The sequence below is a fragment of the Gorilla gorilla genome, chromosome 1, assembly GCF_029281585.2.
Source record: "Gorilla gorilla gorilla isolate KB3781 chromosome 1, NHGRI_mGorGor1-v2.1_pri, whole genome shotgun sequence".
Taxonomy (NCBI): Eukaryota; Metazoa; Chordata; class Mammalia; order Primates; family Hominidae; genus Gorilla; species Gorilla gorilla.
In genome coordinates, this window is record NC_073224.2 from 38,432,574 (window position 1) to 38,451,744 (window position 19,171).

At 37.5% G+C, this 19,171-nt stretch overlaps 1 protein-coding gene across 2 annotated transcripts in view; it reads left to right on the top strand.

Moving 5' to 3' along the window:
* Positions 1 to 19,171, top strand: part of DNAH14 (dynein axonemal heavy chain 14) — a 186,796-nt gene that overhangs the window by 144,584 nt on the left and 23,041 nt on the right. For both annotated transcript variants that reach the window (XM_055372090.2, XM_055372096.2), the window contains 3 exons: positions 5,774 to 6,005; positions 6,707 to 6,760; positions 17,808 to 18,005. In XM_055372090.2, the coding sequence (XP_055228065.2) occupies positions 5,774 to 6,005; positions 6,707 to 6,760; positions 17,808 to 18,005 (484 nt within the window). The remainder of the gene's footprint in view (positions 1 to 5,773; positions 6,006 to 6,706; positions 6,761 to 17,807; positions 18,006 to 19,171) is intronic.

A 19,171-nucleotide genomic window follows, 5' to 3' on the forward strand; every position in this document is an offset into this window, starting at 1 on the left:
CTGTGTACTGGACCCACAGCCCTGGTGGCATGGGCTTACAAGGGGATCTCCTGCTCCACAGCTTGCAAAGATTCGTGGGAAAAGCATGGTTTCCCGGGTGGGGTTGCACAGTCACTCACTGCCTCCCCTGGCTGGGGGTGGGGGTTCCTTTGGCTCCATGCTATTCCCCGCTCAGCTGTTGTCCCCCCTCCCCAACCCCACTGCTTCTCCTCACTCTCCTTGAATCCGAGCTGCTTGCCTATTCATTCCCGATGCGAGAACCTGGATATTTCAGTTAAAGGTGTTGAATTCACTTGCCCCTTTTAATTCCTCTCCGTGAGTATCGTGGACTGCAGCTGCTTCTAATCGGTCATCTTAACCCTCCATAATCAAGTATTTTTAAAGCATACTTGACTTGTAGTTCTCTATTCAATTTAAAATTAACATCATATCCTTTTACTTTGCCTTGACTCACAATTTTCAAGTCTTTGTTAAAATAACCTTGGATTGTGGACACAAGTTATTATTATCAAATCTTCTTTGTCCCTTTTGTTCTCCACTTGACTGAATATTGAAAATATCCACAGATCTTAAGCTGAGGAACTTACCCAAACTGTTCTTTACAAAGGTGACAAAATTATAATGAATCAGTCTGCACACTTCTGTAGTTTAACAGGAATTCAAATAATCAAATCTGCTCTCCTAAGATAAGATGTTTCCTGGATCCCTGGTCTTCCAAACATGCTTAATGATAAGCAGCCTGTATTCTGTTTCTAGAAATACTTTATGATAGACTTCAGCTTCAATCATTGAATGTTCTTTTGCCAAAGTTTTTCCCACATCTGCCTTACCTACTGCTCATTTTCCATTGATGCAGTTTACAACTCCCCTTTCTCTTGCACTTCTACGTATGTCACATGACTAGGAGTTGTCTCTGAATGGAAGTAAAAAGGCACATATGGGAGAATGGGGATAATTAGATGTCCGCATGCATTGGCCACTGAGGGAATTTGAACATGGAATTAATAAAGATATAGTAATTAAAAATTCCTTTATAAATAAATAACAAACTAATTAAAAACTGGTTCAAAATCTCTCTCACCAGAACCAAGTCCTCCTTTACCCTACACTGATGCAGCCTAGGGAGGGGTCTCCACCTGTTGGATGTTCTCTCCTGAGGCTGCAAATCTTGAATAAATGTCTCAAGGGCAGCAGTACTGGCATCTGACCAGACTCTGCCGTGACATGGCCTTGACTGTGATTCCTCTTGTCTTCCCAGACTCTTGGTCCTGCCCACTTTCTAACCCTCAGTCTCTAGCGTCGTTTTGATCTGCTCATTGAGCTTGCAACATCCTGTAAGAAAGCCAGTTCATTTCTGTTGCATGTAACCAAGAATGCTGTTGATATAACAAGTTTCTCATCCTGTATGCTCCTATCTCGATCTGGAAAAATCTCACTCTGTCTGTTAACTTTATGCTAATTATTCCCACATTCATATCTTGATAGCTCTTATGTTTCTTGAGCACTTCAAATTTAATATATCCCTGAATGAATTCACTGTGCCCCCTTGCCCACAGCATGCTTTTCCTGCAATAGGTACTATCTTAGTGAGTTACTGGAATCACAATTTGCCCAATGTAAAGCCCAGAAACCTATAAGCTGTCCTGATGTATCCCCCTCTTTTAACTTCCAGAGTCAATCTGACCTTAATCCAGTAGACTTCTTAAAACATCTCCCTTATGTATGACAAGAGTGGGTGTCAAAAGATGGGCCAAATAACAGAGGTCTGTAAACTTTCTGAAAACTATGACTACATACTTACTGTGTTCTAGGTATATTACTTCTGAGTTCAGCAGAGAAAGCAGCACTAATTTCTTCTTGGAGTTTTCCACCATTTTTACTGTCCCCGGGTTATTACTTAAGGTTGCTGGTATAAGAGTTAGTAAGATTTAAGAATACAAGACTTAGGAAGTACAAATGGATAAGGCCCCCATAAGCATCAATCAGAATTCAATCTTTAGCCCTCAAATACACTCAAATGTGTAAGGTCTCTTACACAAACACTTACATACACACCACATAAACTTTATGAAAACATCCATTTTAATTTGAATAAAATTTATGCTTCAATTATATATATATATATATATATATAATGTTATCTTACTTTTTCAGAGCCAGATCATGTTTTATAATGATTGTGTTAAAAGTTTTGTGAGTTCTTATTCAAGAGAAAAATTGGAAAAAGTCCACGCTGGTCTGATATGTCATCTAGAAGAGGTTGCAGACCTGGTAGTGCTGGATACTAGTAACTCTCGAACAAAAGCTATACTAGGGGCATTGCTTATCCTTTATGTTCACTGCAGAGATATAGTGATAAATTTACTACTTAAAAATATCTTCAATGCAGAGGATTTTGAGTGGACAAGGTAGGTGGATCTAAATTATAACTACATACAAAAACTTCTCACAAATATATCTTTAGGTAAATTGATTCTCTACCTCACACTTTGTCAAACTTGAGTTTTAATTTTGGGGGCTTTACCAAAATTCTAAGCAAACTGTACCAATCTGAGTACATTAGTCCCCCTTTATCTGCAGTTTTGCTTTCCAGTTTCAGTTACTATGGTCAATTGTGACCCAAAAATAAGTGAGTATATTACAATAAGATATTTAGAGAGACAGATCACATTCACCTAACATGTGAATGTGAGTGTATTTTTCTACTGTTCTATTTTATTATGTCATTGTTGTTCATCTCTTACTGTGCCTCATTTATAAATTAAGCTTTATTATAGTTATTTATGTATAGGAAAAGGCATAGTATGGTATATAGAGGGTCTGGAACTATATGTGGTTTGAACTATAGGTATCCTCTGGGCAGGGGTGGGGGCGGTCCTGAAACATATTCCATGCAGATAAGGGGAGATTACTGCACCCTACTACTGCTTTTCCTTCTTTCTCTTTTCTACTGTCCCTCCACCTCATTTTTACTTCTTTCTGCTTTGTCTTCCTGACCTGATTAGGCCCTTTTGATAGTTACATTCTCCCATTTCCATCTAGACAGAGGGCAGTATCTTTCCATGGGCATTCAGAGCTCTACCTCTAGCCTCTTCTTTCCGCTGTGCTGTTAATTCTGGAACAGACTGAGGGGAAACAAACTGAAGAACATTTCCAGCCAGCTCCCTAACTCAAAACTGCCTTCCTCCTACCTGGAGTCAATTAGTAAAATATGAAAGTATAGAAAACTAGGGCCATTCTCACCTTTAGTGAGAAGAGATTGAGCATCAAGCTCTGATAATAAATGTATGGTTAGCATAAATTCTGCAGTTAGCATAAAAGTCCTTATTTTAGGTTTGACAGTTTCCTTTAAACTCTAGAAAAATGAAGCAGACAGAGGCTAAAGTATGTAACTGAGGCCACTGTTGACTATATTTTATCTGAATACTTTATATCTGATATATATTCACATGTTCATTAAAGCATAAATGTATACTTTCTTAATTGCCAAAGAGGATATATTGTATTAATGAACCATTACTCTGGAAAAAGTCTAGTGTGTCATTATTACTTTTTATTAACTCTTTTTAAAAATGAGAATGAAAAAGAGGAAGAGCATATATAGAAAGGTAAACTAGAAAAGAGAAGATTCTAATAAGACTCTGTAAGTGTCTATGAGTTTAGGGCTATAGTTCCCAAATTGTATGTCAAGGTACCCTAAGCCACCATAGAGAATTCACAAGGGCACTGCAAGATATTTTAACCTTTTGAGGGAATCACAGCAATGTACAACATCTATCAGACACCAAACATACTAGCAGCTCAAAATAGTTCCATTTTAACATCAGATCATGTTACATACCTTTCAGTGACTTCTTATCCTTGCAAAGCTAGGTTTTGGCAGTTGCTCTCATAAAAAGCAAGTATCCCGTGAAAATCAATGTAGCAAACACGATTGCAAGTATCCAATCTGATCCCAAGGTTTGGTAAGTGGTGCAGTACACAATAGGCATATCTCATTAAGTAACTGGTTATTTAAAAATGAAATAAGGCCAGGCATGGTGGCTCACACCTGTAATCCCAGCTCTTTGGGAGGGAGGCTGGGTGGATCACTTGAGGACCAGAGTTGGAGACCAGTCTGGCCAATATGGTGAAAACCCATCTCTACTAAAAATAAAAATTAGCTGGCCGTGATGGTGCACACCTGTAATCCCAGTTACTCAGGAGGCTAAGGCAGGAGAATCACTTGAACCCAGGAGGTGGAGATTGCAGTGAGCTGAGATCGTGCCACTGCACTCCAGCCTGGGTGACAGAGCGAGACTCCATCTCAAATAAATAAATTAATTTAATTTTTTTAAAAAATTAATGAAATAAAATTTTTTTTCTTTCAATTCATTTGTGTACCTTGTTTCAAGCAACCTACTAAATCATTAAGACAAAAATACTTTCTAAACTGCTTTGGACCTAAAATTAACAAAAGAAACTATTAGATATTCCTTTTGGTCTAGGGTCATCATGAAAAAATTACCGAGTTACTAAGGGTGCAGTGAACTGAGAAAATTTGAGAAGCTGTGTTCTAAGGGAACACTAATGGAAAGGGAAGGGCTCTGGAAATTGATTTTCTATCAAAATAATGATTTAGCACTCTACTTGAATCATAAAACAAATACTGGTTCTTAGGATAACAAAATTTCTTCTTTAAAAAAACATTTTCTTCCACAAGTGTTATACTTTCTCGTGGATATATGCTCTCTCATCTGAGACTTTTGCAAGGTAGTAGCTTATAATTTTAAATTTTTCTTTTATTTTTAATTAAGTTTATTTTTAAAATTTACTCACTTTTCCAGATTTCTTTATAATATTCCCTGTTGTTCCAGAAAGGATTTAAAAGGGCTCACAAGGATATACAAACTACTACATGATAGCATATGTTGAGAGTGAGTGGAATGAGTGAATAAAGGCAAACAAAGGCAAAAACTAGTGCCTGTGTAAGAGCTTTGATGACTAAATTCTGAGAAGATATTGTACCTGCCTCCACTTGTAATTCAAAATCAAAACAGCACTAAACAATTAAAAATGTGTAGGAATGAGTTTTTGCTTGACAATGTTTTAATATTTAAAAAAAAACCGTAAAATTCTTTACAAAATATTGTTTGATAGTTTTTCATTGATAGTGCTCAAATGTGTTTATTTTGAGAATTGAGTTAGCACTAACTGGGATATAAAATAGAGTCAAGAATTCATACCACAAAGCTACAAATAGTTCATAAATGTAACTCAAAACCTTCTAGACGTGAACATTTATGGTTAGCTACACAATTCACAGTGCTCATGATATAAATACAAATCAATTTCTACAAAGTTCAATTTGTTTTGATACATAGAACAAATAGCATTTCTCTTAAGTACACTCATAATAAGGATCCAGATTATGATAAACATCATCTTCAATCACAGTCTTATTGGAAACCATAATAAACTTCAGAGGGATGATTCTTATATAAATCCTCCATTTGGGTTGACATCACACCAAAGCAGCATGATTCAGCAAGGCCATTAGCCTCAGAGGGAAGCATGTTCACATGTTTGTATTCTTCAGTTCTACTATTTCATACCTAATATGATCAGTAGTTGATGAGTTTTATATCACACTTCTCATTTGATTTTAATTTTTTAACTTCTATTTGTTTTTTTAATCAATGCTCCATTTTTAATCTTGATTATTTTTCTGCATGTGAAAATAAATAAAAATAATTCAACCAAATAATATGAACATTTAAAATTTGGCTTTCAGACATTTGCAATATAAATGGAATGAAAAACAAAAGTTGTGCTATGTGTCTCAAGGAAATGCCAGCTTTACTTATGGCTATGAGTACTTGGGCTGTACCTCAAGATTGGTTATTACTCCTCTCACAGACCGATGCTGGCTGACTCTCATGGAAGCACTACACTTGAATCTAGGAGGCTGTCCTGCCGGTCCAGCTGGTACAGGAAAAACTGAGACTGTCAAAGATCTAGCGAAAGTAAGTGGTTTCTGTATCCAGAATAAAAACTTTTTTTCTTTTTCTGTCACACAAACTTTGATGTTATCTTAAATTTACATCATTCCTGCTATTAAGATGTTCATTGCATTAACAAGCACATTCATTAACTCATATATAATTAATTCATCAATGATGTTTTGAATGCCTATTATGTGCTGGAGCTTAGAATCTCAATAAGCCAACATATGCTTTTTATTTAGTTGGAATACTACTTTACTGACTAACATGTGAATGATTAATATCGTGTGTGTGTGTGTGTGTGTGTGTGTGTGTGTGTGTATGTGTGTGTGAAAGAGAGAGAGAGAGAAAGTGAGACCGAAAGAGAGGGACAGAGAGAGACAGAAAGAGACAGAGAGAGAGAAAGAGAAAAGCAGTAGTAGTTACTGATGAAAGCAAAGGAGATAGTTTGTGACCTAGAATTTTTTCATAGTTTTTTATTCATAGATTTATGTAAAAACATGACCTTAATGCTCTATAAACTAATCAACTGAACTGTAACAGTATATGTACATTTATACTATTATATTGAGTTTTGTGAATCTCTAAATTTGATTTTTAATTCATCTCCATATTGCAAAGTTTTCTCAAAAGCATAAAGACATTTTATTACTCTAGCAGTTTTAACATTAGTATTTTGTGTCATAATTCAAGAAAGATACTAAAATATTTTTGTTTCCCAGTCCTTAGGCAAACATTGTGTGGTCTTCAACTGTTTTGAGGATTTGGATTATAAGGTAAACCTTAAACATATGTGTCAGGAAGAAATATTGTACACATAAAACATAAAACAATTCATTGAAGAATAAAAGAACAAGAAAAATATTTATCTGAGACAAACATCAAGTATTAACAGAACTTTAAATGCTATTACTTCTTTTAAACTAATGGACTAGAAACCTAGAATGTAATAGAAATTTTAAACATATATGATGCTTTTATTCAGGTGAACTACTCCTTAAGACAGTGGTTTTCAAACTTTTTTCAACAGTTGGATTCTTTTCAATAAAAAAACTTACATGGAACATGAATATATAAAACAATTAAGAGTACTGCTTTATTAACATACATTTATTTTAAGTCCTAACCCCATACATTTATTTACTGAAAAGGTAATCATTAAGACAAGACTATGATTAACACAAATATTTGAGTGTTTATATAGATGATGATTACAAGTTTATGTCAGTCTTGTTTCGTTTGCACATTATCTGACATATAACATTCTGAAATATGTCTGTTACAAATCTACTCAAAGTTTCAAAATACTGCAATTTGTTTTGCATGTTAAGTCCAAACATTCTACATTTTATTGTTGTCATTTTATTTGTGTTCAAAGCATATTACCTCTGAGATCCTGCATTTCCAATTTGTGCTCACTTAGTACATTAAAAATATCAACATAAATAAGTTGATCAATTATTATTTTTAAGATACTTACCAAGTAAGACTCTCCTGCCTCCTTCCTGGAAACCACTAGTGGGGCCTATGAGGGCTCCACATGAGTGAGGCCAAAAAGCCTGCTAATTAAAATAAATAATATTTAATGCAATATTTTAAAAGTCAAAATTAATGCCCCCAAACGTCCCATGAACAAAATACCAAAATTTTAAATTAAGACAAGATCTGATTCCTGCTGCTCAGTGGAAGGAACAATCTTCTACATCCTTTTCGGTCTGAGGCTCTCACTTACTCATTCCGATTCCCACTTCCTTTCCTCCTTGCCATACCTAGCAATAGAGTTCAGGCACCCCTCAACTTGCATTCAGCCCACAGAAGTTAGGCCTGTCAATATTTTTGTTTGTTTTGTTGCTTTGTTTTAGTTGCTAACATTTACAAACCAATAGATTTCAATCCCAGACTTGCAGCCTCTCACGGAACACTGGTGCACCTGGCCAGCCTGGGCCTGCACTCTGGCAAGTGGCAGAAGCCCAGCAGCAGCTGCGTGCTTTAGCTGGGCCCACTGCAGTCTTGCCTTATCTGGGCCTGTGGTTCAGTCTTTTGCATTGCCCATCAGCTGCCCGCCACTAAGCCATAAGGCATCTTTGCCTGATCCAGAAAAGGCAGCCCCCAGATTCACACACTTTACGCCCATCTGCCAGAAAGTTGTCCTGAAGACTCTGCCCCAGGGTGCAGCTGTGTGAGGGAAATGGCTGTCCAGGGAGGGATCTGGTGCATCTCTGTGCAATCCATCAGAAGCTGTGGCCCTGTCTTCACGGTCCCTGTGAGCATCAGAGTTTGCTCTGCTGAGTGTTTGGGCTTTTAGAAGCAAAGGGCAGAGTAGTTGACTTGTCTAGCATCTAAGCAGCTGCTGCTTTCAACCCTATAAAAATGCCTAGGAGGGGGAAATGCAAAAGGCCTTTGCTTGGTTTGGGTAGCATGGGGAGAACACATACAAATTAATATCCCAGTAAATTTTCTCACCATTATAATAATTTTAGTAATCAATCTTTTTTTTTTTTAAGATAGTGAGAAAATTTTTCTTTGGACTAGTTCAGTCAGGAGCATGGAGTTGTTTCGATGAATTCAATCTAATTGATTTGGAAGTTCTCTCTGTCATTGCCTCACAGATCCTAACAATTAAGGCTGCAAAAGACAACTATTCTGCCAGGTATTTGTCGAATGTGTTTATACCTTTTGAATTGAAATCTGATACACACTTAATGTTTAGTTAATTATTGTTAAATATTTTTCCCCAATAAGTGTTTAGGTCTTTGGGGTGTTTTTTTTTTTAAAGCACATACCAAAAGGAATGGCAGTTATCTTGAATGTTTCCATTACTTGGCAAATAATGTGAATATATTTATAACTCTAACTTTCAGGCCAACTTAGAAGTACCCAAATTCTTGCCCGAGCTTTGGAACAGTCTCCTGAGCTACCAGGACACTGATGCAAATATATTTTAATTTTTTTTTCAGCTTAAATTTTCATATTATCTTTTTATCTTAGAATATTGCATTTGAAGAACCCAAACAAATGCTGCTTTTTTTATTTCCACATTTTTTAAACCTTTCTTTTAAGTTCAGGGGCACATGTGCAGATTTGTTATATAGGTAAACTGGTATTATGGGGATTTGTTGTACAGATTATTTAATCACCCAGGTATGAACTAGTACCCATTAGTAAATTTTTCTGATTGTCTCCCTCCTCCCACCTTCCACCCTCCAGTAGGCCCTAGTATCAGTTGTTCCTCACTATAAGTCTATGTGTTCTCATCACTTAGCTCCCACATACAAGTGAGAACATGAGGTATTTGGTTTTCTACTGCATTAATTTGCTTTGGATAATGGCCTCCAGTTCCATCCATGTTCCTGCAAAGGACATGATCTCATTCTTTTTTATGGCTGCATAGTATTCCATGGTGTATATATACCACATTTTCTTTATCCAGTCTACCGTGGGTGAGCATTTGTGTTGATTCCATGTCTTTGCTATTGTGAATAATGTGGCAATGAACATACCAAGGCATGTGTCATTATGATAGAACAATTTGTATTCCTTTGGGTATATAGCCAGTAATGGGATTGCTGGGTCAAATGGTAGTTCTGTTTTTAGGTCTTTGAGGAATCGCCACACTGTCTCTCACAATAATGGAACTAATTTACACTCCCACCAACAGTGTATAAGTGTTCCTTTTTCTCTACAACCTTGCGAGCACCTGTTATTTTTTGATTTTTAGTGATAGCCATTCTGACTGATGTGAGATAGTATCTCATTGTGGTTTTGATTTGCTTTTCTCTAATGATCAGTAATGTTGAGCTTTTTTTTTTTTTTGAGTCGGAATCTCACTCTGTTGCCCAGGCTGGAGTGCAATGGCACAATCTCAGCTCACTGCAGCCTCTGCCTCCCGGGTTTAAGCAATTCTCCTGCCTCAGCCTCCTGAGTAGCTGGGATTACAGGCATGCGCCAGCATGCCCGGCTAATTTTTGTATTTTTAGTAGAGATGGGGTTTCACCATGTTGGTCAGGCTGGTCTCAAACTCCTGACCTTGTGATGTGCCCTCCTTGGCCTCTCAAAGTGCTGGGATTACAGGCGTGAGTCACTGTGCCCAGCCTGAGCTTTCTTTTTTGTGTGCTTGTTGCCTGCATATATGTCTTCTTTTGAAAAGTGTCCCTTCATGTCCTTTGCCCACTTTTTAATAGAGTTGTTTGTTTTTGCTTGTAAATTTGTTAAAGTTGCTTATAGATTCTGGATATTAGGCCTTGTCAGATGCATAGTTTGCAAAAATTTTCTTCCGTTCTGTGGGTTGTCTGTTTACTCTGTTGATAGTTTCTTTTGCTTTGCAGAAACTCTTTAGTTTAACTAGATACCATTTGTCAATTTTTGCTTTTGTTGCAATTGCTTTTGTCAGTTGAAAGTTTTCATCATGAAATCTTGGCCCATTCCTGTGTCCAAAATGGTACTGCCTAGGTTGTCTTCCAGGGTTTTTATAGTTTTGGGTTTTACATTTAAGTCTTTAATCCATCTTGGGTTGATTTTTGTATGTGGTGAAAGGAAGGGGTCCAGTTTCAATCTTCTGCATCATTTGTTGAATAGGGAGTCTTTTCTCCATTGAGTTTGTCATGTTTGTCAAAGATCAGATGGTTGTATGTGTGCAGCCTTATTTTGGGGCTCTCTATTCTGTTCCATTGGTCTATGTGCCTGTTTTTTGTACCAGTACCATGCTGTTTTGATAATAACAGTAGCATTGTAATATAGTTTGAAGTTGGGTAATGTGATGCTTCCAGCCTTATTCTTTTTGGTTAGGATTGCCTTGGCTTTTCAGACTCATTTTGGTTTCATATGAATTGTAAAATAGTTTTTTTCTAATTCTGTGAATTAAAATTTCACTGGTAATTTGATAGGAACAGCATTGAATCTATAAATTGCACTGGACAGTATGGTCATTTTAGCAATATTGATTCTTCCTATCCATAAGAATGGAATGTTTTTCCATTTTCCGTTTGATCAGTGTTTTGTAGTTTTCCTTAGGAGAGATCTTTCATCTCCCTGGTTAGCTGTATTCCTAGGTGTTTTATTGTTTTTGTGGCAACAGTGAATGGGATTGTGTTCCTGATTTGGCTCTTGGCATGGCTGTTGTTGGTGTGTAGGAATGCTAGTGATTTTTGTGCATTGATTTTGTATCCTGAGACTTCACTGAAAGAAGCTTTTGGGCCATGATGATGGGTTTTTCTAGATATAGAATCATGGCATCTGCAAACAGGGATAGTTCGACTTCCTCTCTTCCTATTTGGATGCCCTTAATTTCTTTCTCTTGCCTGATTGCTCAGGCCAGGACTTCCAAGACTATGTTGAATAGGAGTGGTGAGAGAGGGCATACTTGTCTTGTGTCAGTTTTCAAGGGAAATGCTTCCAGTTTTTGCCCATTCAGGATGATGTTGGCTGTGAGTTTGTCATAAATGACTCATTATTTTGAGGTATGTTCCTTCAATACCTAGTTTATTGAGAATTTTTAACATGAAGGATGTTGAATTATATCAAAAGCCTTTTCTGCATCTATTGAGATTATCATTTTTTTGTCTTTAGTTTTGTTTATGTAATGAATATATTTATTGATTTGCATATATTGAACCAACCTTGCACCCCAGGCATAAAGCTTAGTTGATCGTGGTGGATAAGGTTTTTGATGTGCTGCTAGATTCGATTTGCCAGTATTTTGTTGAGGATTCTTTCATTGATGTTCATGAAGGATATTGGCCTAAAGTTTCTTGTTGTTGTTGTGTCTTTGCCAGGTTTTAGTGTTAGGATGATGCTGTTCCCATAGAGTGAGTTACAGAGGAGTCTCTCCTCCTCAATTTTTGGAATATTTTCAGTAGGAATGGTACCAGCCAGCTCTTCTTTGTATATCTGGTAGAATTTGGCTGTGAATCTGTTGGGTCCTGGGCTTTTTTTGGTTGGTAGGCTATTTATTACTGATTAAATTTTGGAGTCCATTATTGGTCTGTTCAGGGCTTCAACTTCTTTCTGGTTCAGCCTTGGGAGGGTGTGTGTGTTTAGGAATTTATCCATTTCTTCCAGATTTTCTAGTTTGTGTGCCTAGAGGTGTTCATAATATTATCTGATGGTTATTTGTATTTGTTTCCACATACATTTTTTTTTTAAGGCAGACATCTCACTCTGTTGCCCAAGCTGGAGTGCAGTGGCATGATCTTGGCTTACTGCAACCCCTGCCTCCGGGGTTCAAGCAATTCTCATGCTGGTATTACAGGTGGCGCCACCACACCTGGCTAATTTTTGTATTTTTAGTAGAGGTGGGGTTTTACCATGTTGGCCAGGCTGGTCTCAAAATCTTGACCTCAGTGTGATCTGCCCGCCTCAGCCTCCCGAAGTGCTGGAATTACAGGCATGAGCCACCATGCCCAGTGAGATAAAAAGCAAAGTGGGTATACTGGCCACATACCTGAAGAGCCCTCTTGTCTTATTACTCTGAATTAATGTGCTTTTATTGAAAAGCTCTGTAATAACAGTATTTATTAGTATTACTAATGTTTAGTAATAAAAGCAAAAATTTTTTCTCTTTAGGTAATTTTAGTACTCATATGATTTATGGACATATAAAATTGTATTATAATCTAATATTTCTAATGCAAGCTAATGGATACTAACTTGTGGCTTTCCTCTCATGGATTTTGTTCAAACTGTTAAAGCTAGTATTACAGGACTCATAAATCTGTGGATATAGTTGGGGGTGGGGGGGTCACAGTAACATTTCACTGACTCTTCTACACCTCAGCCTCTGCAAAGTTTTCCCCATTTATGTCCAGAGAGTTCCCCAGGTTTTGTCCCAATTGTTTTCCTGTTTTCACCACCCTCTTCCACAATGATCAAACTAATTTACACCCCAACACAGTGTAGAAGCATTCCTATTTAATTATCTGAACACAATTTAATATAATAAAAATTTGACCCCTAAAAATCTTAACAACTTGGATATTAAGAAACATAACTCTAGATAACCTTTTATCAAATAGGATATTAAAAGGGAAATCAGCCAGGCTCGGTGGCTTACAGCTGTAATCTCAGCACTTTGGGAGGGTAAGGTGGGCGGATCACCTGAGGTCAGGAGTTCAAGACCAGCCTGGCCAACATGATGAAACCTGCACGGTGGCTCATGCCCATAATCCCAGCACTTTGGGAGGCCGAGGCGATCGGATCACCTAAGGTCGGGAGTTAGAGACCAGCCTGACCAACGTGGAGTAACCCCATCTCTACTGAAAACAAAAATTAGCCTGGCGTGGTGGCACATGCCTATAATCCCAGCTACTCAGGAGGCAGGAGAGTTGCTTGAACCCGGGAGGTGGAGGTTGCGGTGAGCTGAGATCGCAGCACTGCACTCCAGCCTGGGCGACAGAATGAAACTCCATCTCAAAAACAAAAAACAAACAAACAAAAAAACACGGGAAATCACAGCCTGTGCAATATAGAAAGCCCTGTCTGTATAAAAAGTAAAAAAAAAAAAAAAAATATATATATATATATATATATATAGGCAGGTGGCACGCCTGTACTCCCAGCCACTCAGGAGGCTGAGGCAGGAGGATCACTTGACCCCAGGAGGTTGAGGCTGCAGTAAGCTGTGCTTGGGCCACTGCACTCCAGCCTGGGTGACAGAGCGACACCCTGTCTCAAAAAATAAAAATAAATAAAATCACAAATATCTCAAACACAATGGAAATGAGACTACTTCATACCAAAAATTACAAGACAGAACAAAAGCTATACTTAGGAAAAAAAAAGACTGGCCTTAAATGTCTCCACTATTAAAGAAACCATACAGGAAATAAATATCCATCTTAAGAAATCAGAAAACAAAAGAAAATAAAAGCTAATAAAGGAATTCTTTATTAGCTGGAGTAATAATACAAAAGCTAATATTAATGAAATATACAAAAAACAGTAAAAGGAAAAATACATTTTAAAATTGGATTTTTAAAATTCTTTTCATATATTTTTTAAAGCTTACAGCTATAAAAAATTGGATTTTGATAAGACAAATAAAATTTGAAAATCTAGATGAAGCCAATGATTTCTTAGAAAATATGAATTATCAAAATTGACTCAAAGAGACATGGAAATTTTGGGTAGGCCAATTGCCACAAAAGGCATTGCAAATGACACCAGAATGAGATGGTTTTACAGCTTAATTCACTCTGAACGTTAAGAAACAGATAGTATTAATATTATATATTCTAGACCTTAGTAAAAGATCACAATCTCCCTAGTGTATTTTATGAAACCAGCATAGTTTTAATATGAATACCTGAATAATATACATAAGAACTGTAGATTAATTTCACTCAGGACTTGAGATGTAAAAATTCTACATAAAATATAAATGGATCTCAGCAATGAAACAAAAGAATAATACACTGTAACCAAGTTGGGTTTATTCCAGTAATGCAAGAATGACCCAGTAACTGGAAATTTATAATCCTAATTTATATGATCATCTCAATAGATGTAGAAGAGGCATTTGTTATGAATTTTGGAGCCATTTCTAGTAAAAACCTAAAGTAATAGGATTAAAAGGAACCACTTAAATATGAAAAAGACTATCTAAAAATAACAATGAATGTTATTCCACATAGTCAAACACTGAAATTGTTTCAAATAAAATGAAGAATTAGATAAGGATGCCCATTATCACCACTGTCATTCAACAGTGTCTTAGAATTTCTAGTAAATTCAATGAGATAAGAAAATTATAATAATTCATATTAACATTGTAAAAAGAGAAAAAACTATCTTTTTGTTGATTATATAATTGTACGTCTAGAAAACCTAAGATACTGGTAAAACAAAATCTAGTAATTAGAGAATTTCGTAAAGTAACTGGATAAAAATGTAAAGATGTAAAGAGCAATAAAGCCTCCCTGGTAGTAAACACCGGGAATGGAAGTAGGCAAAACCGTACTTTCACAGCAGTGATGAAAAAATTTAAATACTCAGGAACAAATTTAACAAGAAACATATGGGTCCTAAATAAAGAATAGCATAAATTAGGGAGAAAAGAGTCATAACATTTGTTGAGAGCTTAAAATATTTGGATTGCTTTATCTAAATTATTTAATTCCCACAACAACATTATGAGGTAAGGACACTAATTATCCTCATTTTACAGATAGGGAAATAGAGGCACAGTACACCTAAGAAACTTGCCCAGGTTACATAGGTAATAAGTGGAGGTCCGATTCCACAGTTCATTTTTTTAATCCTGCCTCCCCTAAATAAATGCATCCATGTTCTTTATGAGAAGGCTTCCCATATCATAACTATCAATTCTTCCAAAATTAATAATCAGATATAATGCAGTTCCAATTAAAATCCTATTAGAGAAGTTTCGGAATGAATAAAATTCATATGGAAGAACAGATGCTGAAGAATAAGCTAGAAATGTACAAAAAAGAAAAATCCTGAAAGGGTCTTCCTTCACCAGATATCAAAACATGGTAAAAATCCACTATACTAAAATCAATATTGTTTGGCAGAGAAGTAGACAATAAATCGGTGGGACATAGTTGAGAGTGCAAAAATCTAAGTTTTTATGAGATTTTAATATTTGACACAGGTAATATTTCAACTGAGGAAAAAGGGATTTTCAAAAAGTAAATGATACTGGCACAACTGGCCATCCAGCTGGAAGAAAATTACTAGTTCCTTTATCTTATATCCTATATAAAAATAAATTCCAGAATGGAATAAAATTTCAATGTATAACAATACAAATAACCAAAATAAATCTAGGAGATTACATGTACAATCTTGGAGTTGGGAACAAGTAACCCGAATTGAAAACCCAGAACCATAAAAGAAAAGATAGGCATATTTGATTACAAAAAACTTTTATATGGTAAATGGTGGCAAAATAAAGTCAATGGACAAATGCCAGATTTAGGATAATGCAAATGACTGACAGAGAGTTAATATCTGTGACATACAAAGAGCTCTTATCTATTAACAAGAAAAAGACCAACAAGCCAAAGGAAAAACAGGCGGTGTATAGAGGATTGTACTTAAATGACCAACGGACATAAGAAAAGATGCTCAAAATAATCAGCACTAGTAGGTGAAATACAAATTAAACTAACAGCAAATGTACCGCCCATGAGACTGGCAAAAATTAAATAAACCAACATTTCCTGTTAGTGGCAGGGATGAGAGAATAGTGACAAAAAAATTCCTTCACACACTGTTAGTGTAAATATGAATTCTTACAGCCACTGAACCTTGATAGCCGATGTATTGTCCAATTGCGGCACAGTGTGTATGCTAAACTAGCATTTGTGGAAAAAAAAAAAAAAAAAAAAGACAGGAAAACAGAAAGAAAGGGGGAGAGGAGGGCCGGGCGCGGTGGCTCACACCGGTAATCCCAGCACTTTGGGAGGCCGAGGCCGCCAGATCACGAGGTCAGGAGATCGAGACCATGCTGGTTAACACAGTGAAACCCTGTCCAAGCGTGGTGGTGCGCGCCTGTAGTCCCAGCTACTCGGGAGGCTGAGGCAGGAGAATCGCTTGAACCCGGGAGGTGGAGGTTGCAGTGAGCCGAGATCGCGCCACTGCACTCCAGCTGGGCGACAGAGCAAGACTCCGTCAAGAAAGAAAGGGAGGAAGGGAGGAAGGGAGGGAGGGAGGGAGGGGGATAGGAAGAGGGAGGCGGAGGTGAGAAATAGTTGAAGAGCACAGGGAGGATAGAAAGAAGGGAGAAGAGAAGCGAAGGAAGGAGAGAGAAGAAAAGAAGTCAACCTATGTGCAAATAGAATGTCTCTGTAAGGATACACAAGAATTCTGTCAATGGTGGCCTCAAGGGAGAGGATCTGACGGCTAAAGTCGGGAGTAGAAGAAAACTTACTTTCTCTTGTTTATGTTTTTGCGCTTTTTGAATTCAGTACCACGTGCCTGCTTTGCCTATTCAAGCAACAGCAATTAAACAGCTCAATGCCTGTTCAACAATAACAAAAAAGAACTAGTGGATAAAAGTGTATGTCCCAGGGCAGGCACGGTGCCTCATGCCTATAATCTCAGCACTTTGGGAGGCCAAGGCAGGCGGATCGCTTGAGCCCAGGAGTTCCAGACCAGCCTGGGCAACATGAGGAAAGCCCATCTCTACAAAAAAATACAAAAATTAGCCAGACAGGGAGGCTGAGGAAAAAAGCTGAGGTGGGAGAATCGCCTTAGCTGGAGAGGTCAAGGATGGAGTTAGCCAAGATCACACCACTGCACTCCAGCCTGGGCAACAGAGTGAGACCCTGTCTCAAAAAAAAAGGTGTATGTCCCAATATTTGTGTCTTACTATATATATATATATATATATATATATATATATATATATATATATATACTATTCTAGTAAATATAAACTATTCTAGTAAGACAAATGAGATGGAGTCTCACTCTGTCACCCAGGCTGGAGTACAGCGGCCTGATCTCAGCTCACTGTGATCCCCGCACCCTGGGTTCAAGTTATTCTCCTGCCTCAGCCTCCCAATAGCTGAGATTACAGGCACATGCCACCATGCCCGGCTAATTTTTGTATTTTTAGTAGAGATGGGGTTTCACCATGTTGGTCAGACTGGTCTCGAACTCCTGACCTCAAATGATCCACCCGCCTTGGCCTCCCAAAGTGCTGGGATTACAGGTATGAGCCACTGCACCTGGCCTATTTCTATATATTTTTTAAAGAGAAAATATATGTAGCTGTTTGAGAGTTGATTTTATGTTAAAAAGTCAGAGTGAGTAAGCTGGAAAGACATACTGAAATAATAAAGACTCATGGGTTTTCTAAAGGTTGCCATTAAGGTGTTGGAAAATTCCCTGAGAGGACAGCCCAGCATTTCGTGGCAAGCACTGCGCTACCTGATTGGAGAAGTGATTTACGGTGGCCGGGTGATTGATAATTGGGACAAGCGATGCTTGAAGACCCTACTCTACAAATTTTGTAATCCTGAAGTGCTGAAAGATGACTTCAGTTTCTCCAGTGATGGGGTAGGAAAAGAATCAATCTTCTTGCATTTCTCGATAATTTTAAAGTAAACATTGTTGCATTATTTAAAATACATATTTAAATAAATTTTGATGTTCATTTTTAAAGGCTTTTAGTAGCTTTCAGTATTATGGAAGTAATTTACCCATGACTCTATTAAACACAACATTATGCAGGGCAGTAAACAAAAAGAATGATTTAAAAATCGTTCATGTCCTCCGAGAACGTAGAGTGTAAGATGCAAAGCACAAGGAAGCTAACATTTATAAATCAACGATTCCATGCCAGTCACTTGATATATGTTTCTCATTTAATGCTCAAAATAACCATGGGGAATAGATGCTGTTATCAGTTTCCAGAAATCCCACATCTCTTGTTCTTTATCCCCTCTTCTCCCCCTCAGTTTCTATCCTCTATCCAAGCCTTCACATTTGTGGAGCAGAAAACTCCATATTAGACACCAGCAGCTGTGTGTGCCTGTTGAGTGGCTACTAGCAGAGGAAAGAATCCTACAGACCTCTGACCTTAGACTGTAGAGGGTTGGACTTGACATAAACTTTGATGGGTGGGAATTTGGATAAGAGAGGTGAACGGAAGATGAAAAAGAAGACGACAGCTGTGGGTGATCATTGTGAGCTGGGAGTGGGCCTGGTATCATCAAGAGAAAGAGAGGTCATATCCAGGTTGTCTGTCTGGGGTCTTGAGGATATGGATAGATAAACAAAATAGTAAAAATATTTTAGGGAGATTCATTTGTAAGGCATCTATAGAATGGATAGCAATGGTCTATGTTGATGACCCTGAGTCAATAAGAAGGCATTAAATTATATCCTTTATGCACTATTTGCTAAGGCAGAAAAAGCTATGAGGGCTTTTGTTTTTTAAAGATTTCCGTCAAAAAACAACAACAACAACAACAACAACTGTCTTAAGGCCAGGTGCGGTGGCTCATGCCTGTAATCCCAGCACTTTGGGAAACCGAGGCAGGTGGACCACTTGAAGCCAAGAGTTTGAGAGCAGCCTGGCCAACATGATGAGACTTTATCTGTACTAAGAATACAAAAATTAGCCAGCCATGGTGGCTCATGCCTGTAGTCCCAGCTACATGGGAGGCTGAGGCATGAGAATCACTTGAACCCGGGAAGCAGAGGTTGAAGTGAACCGAGAT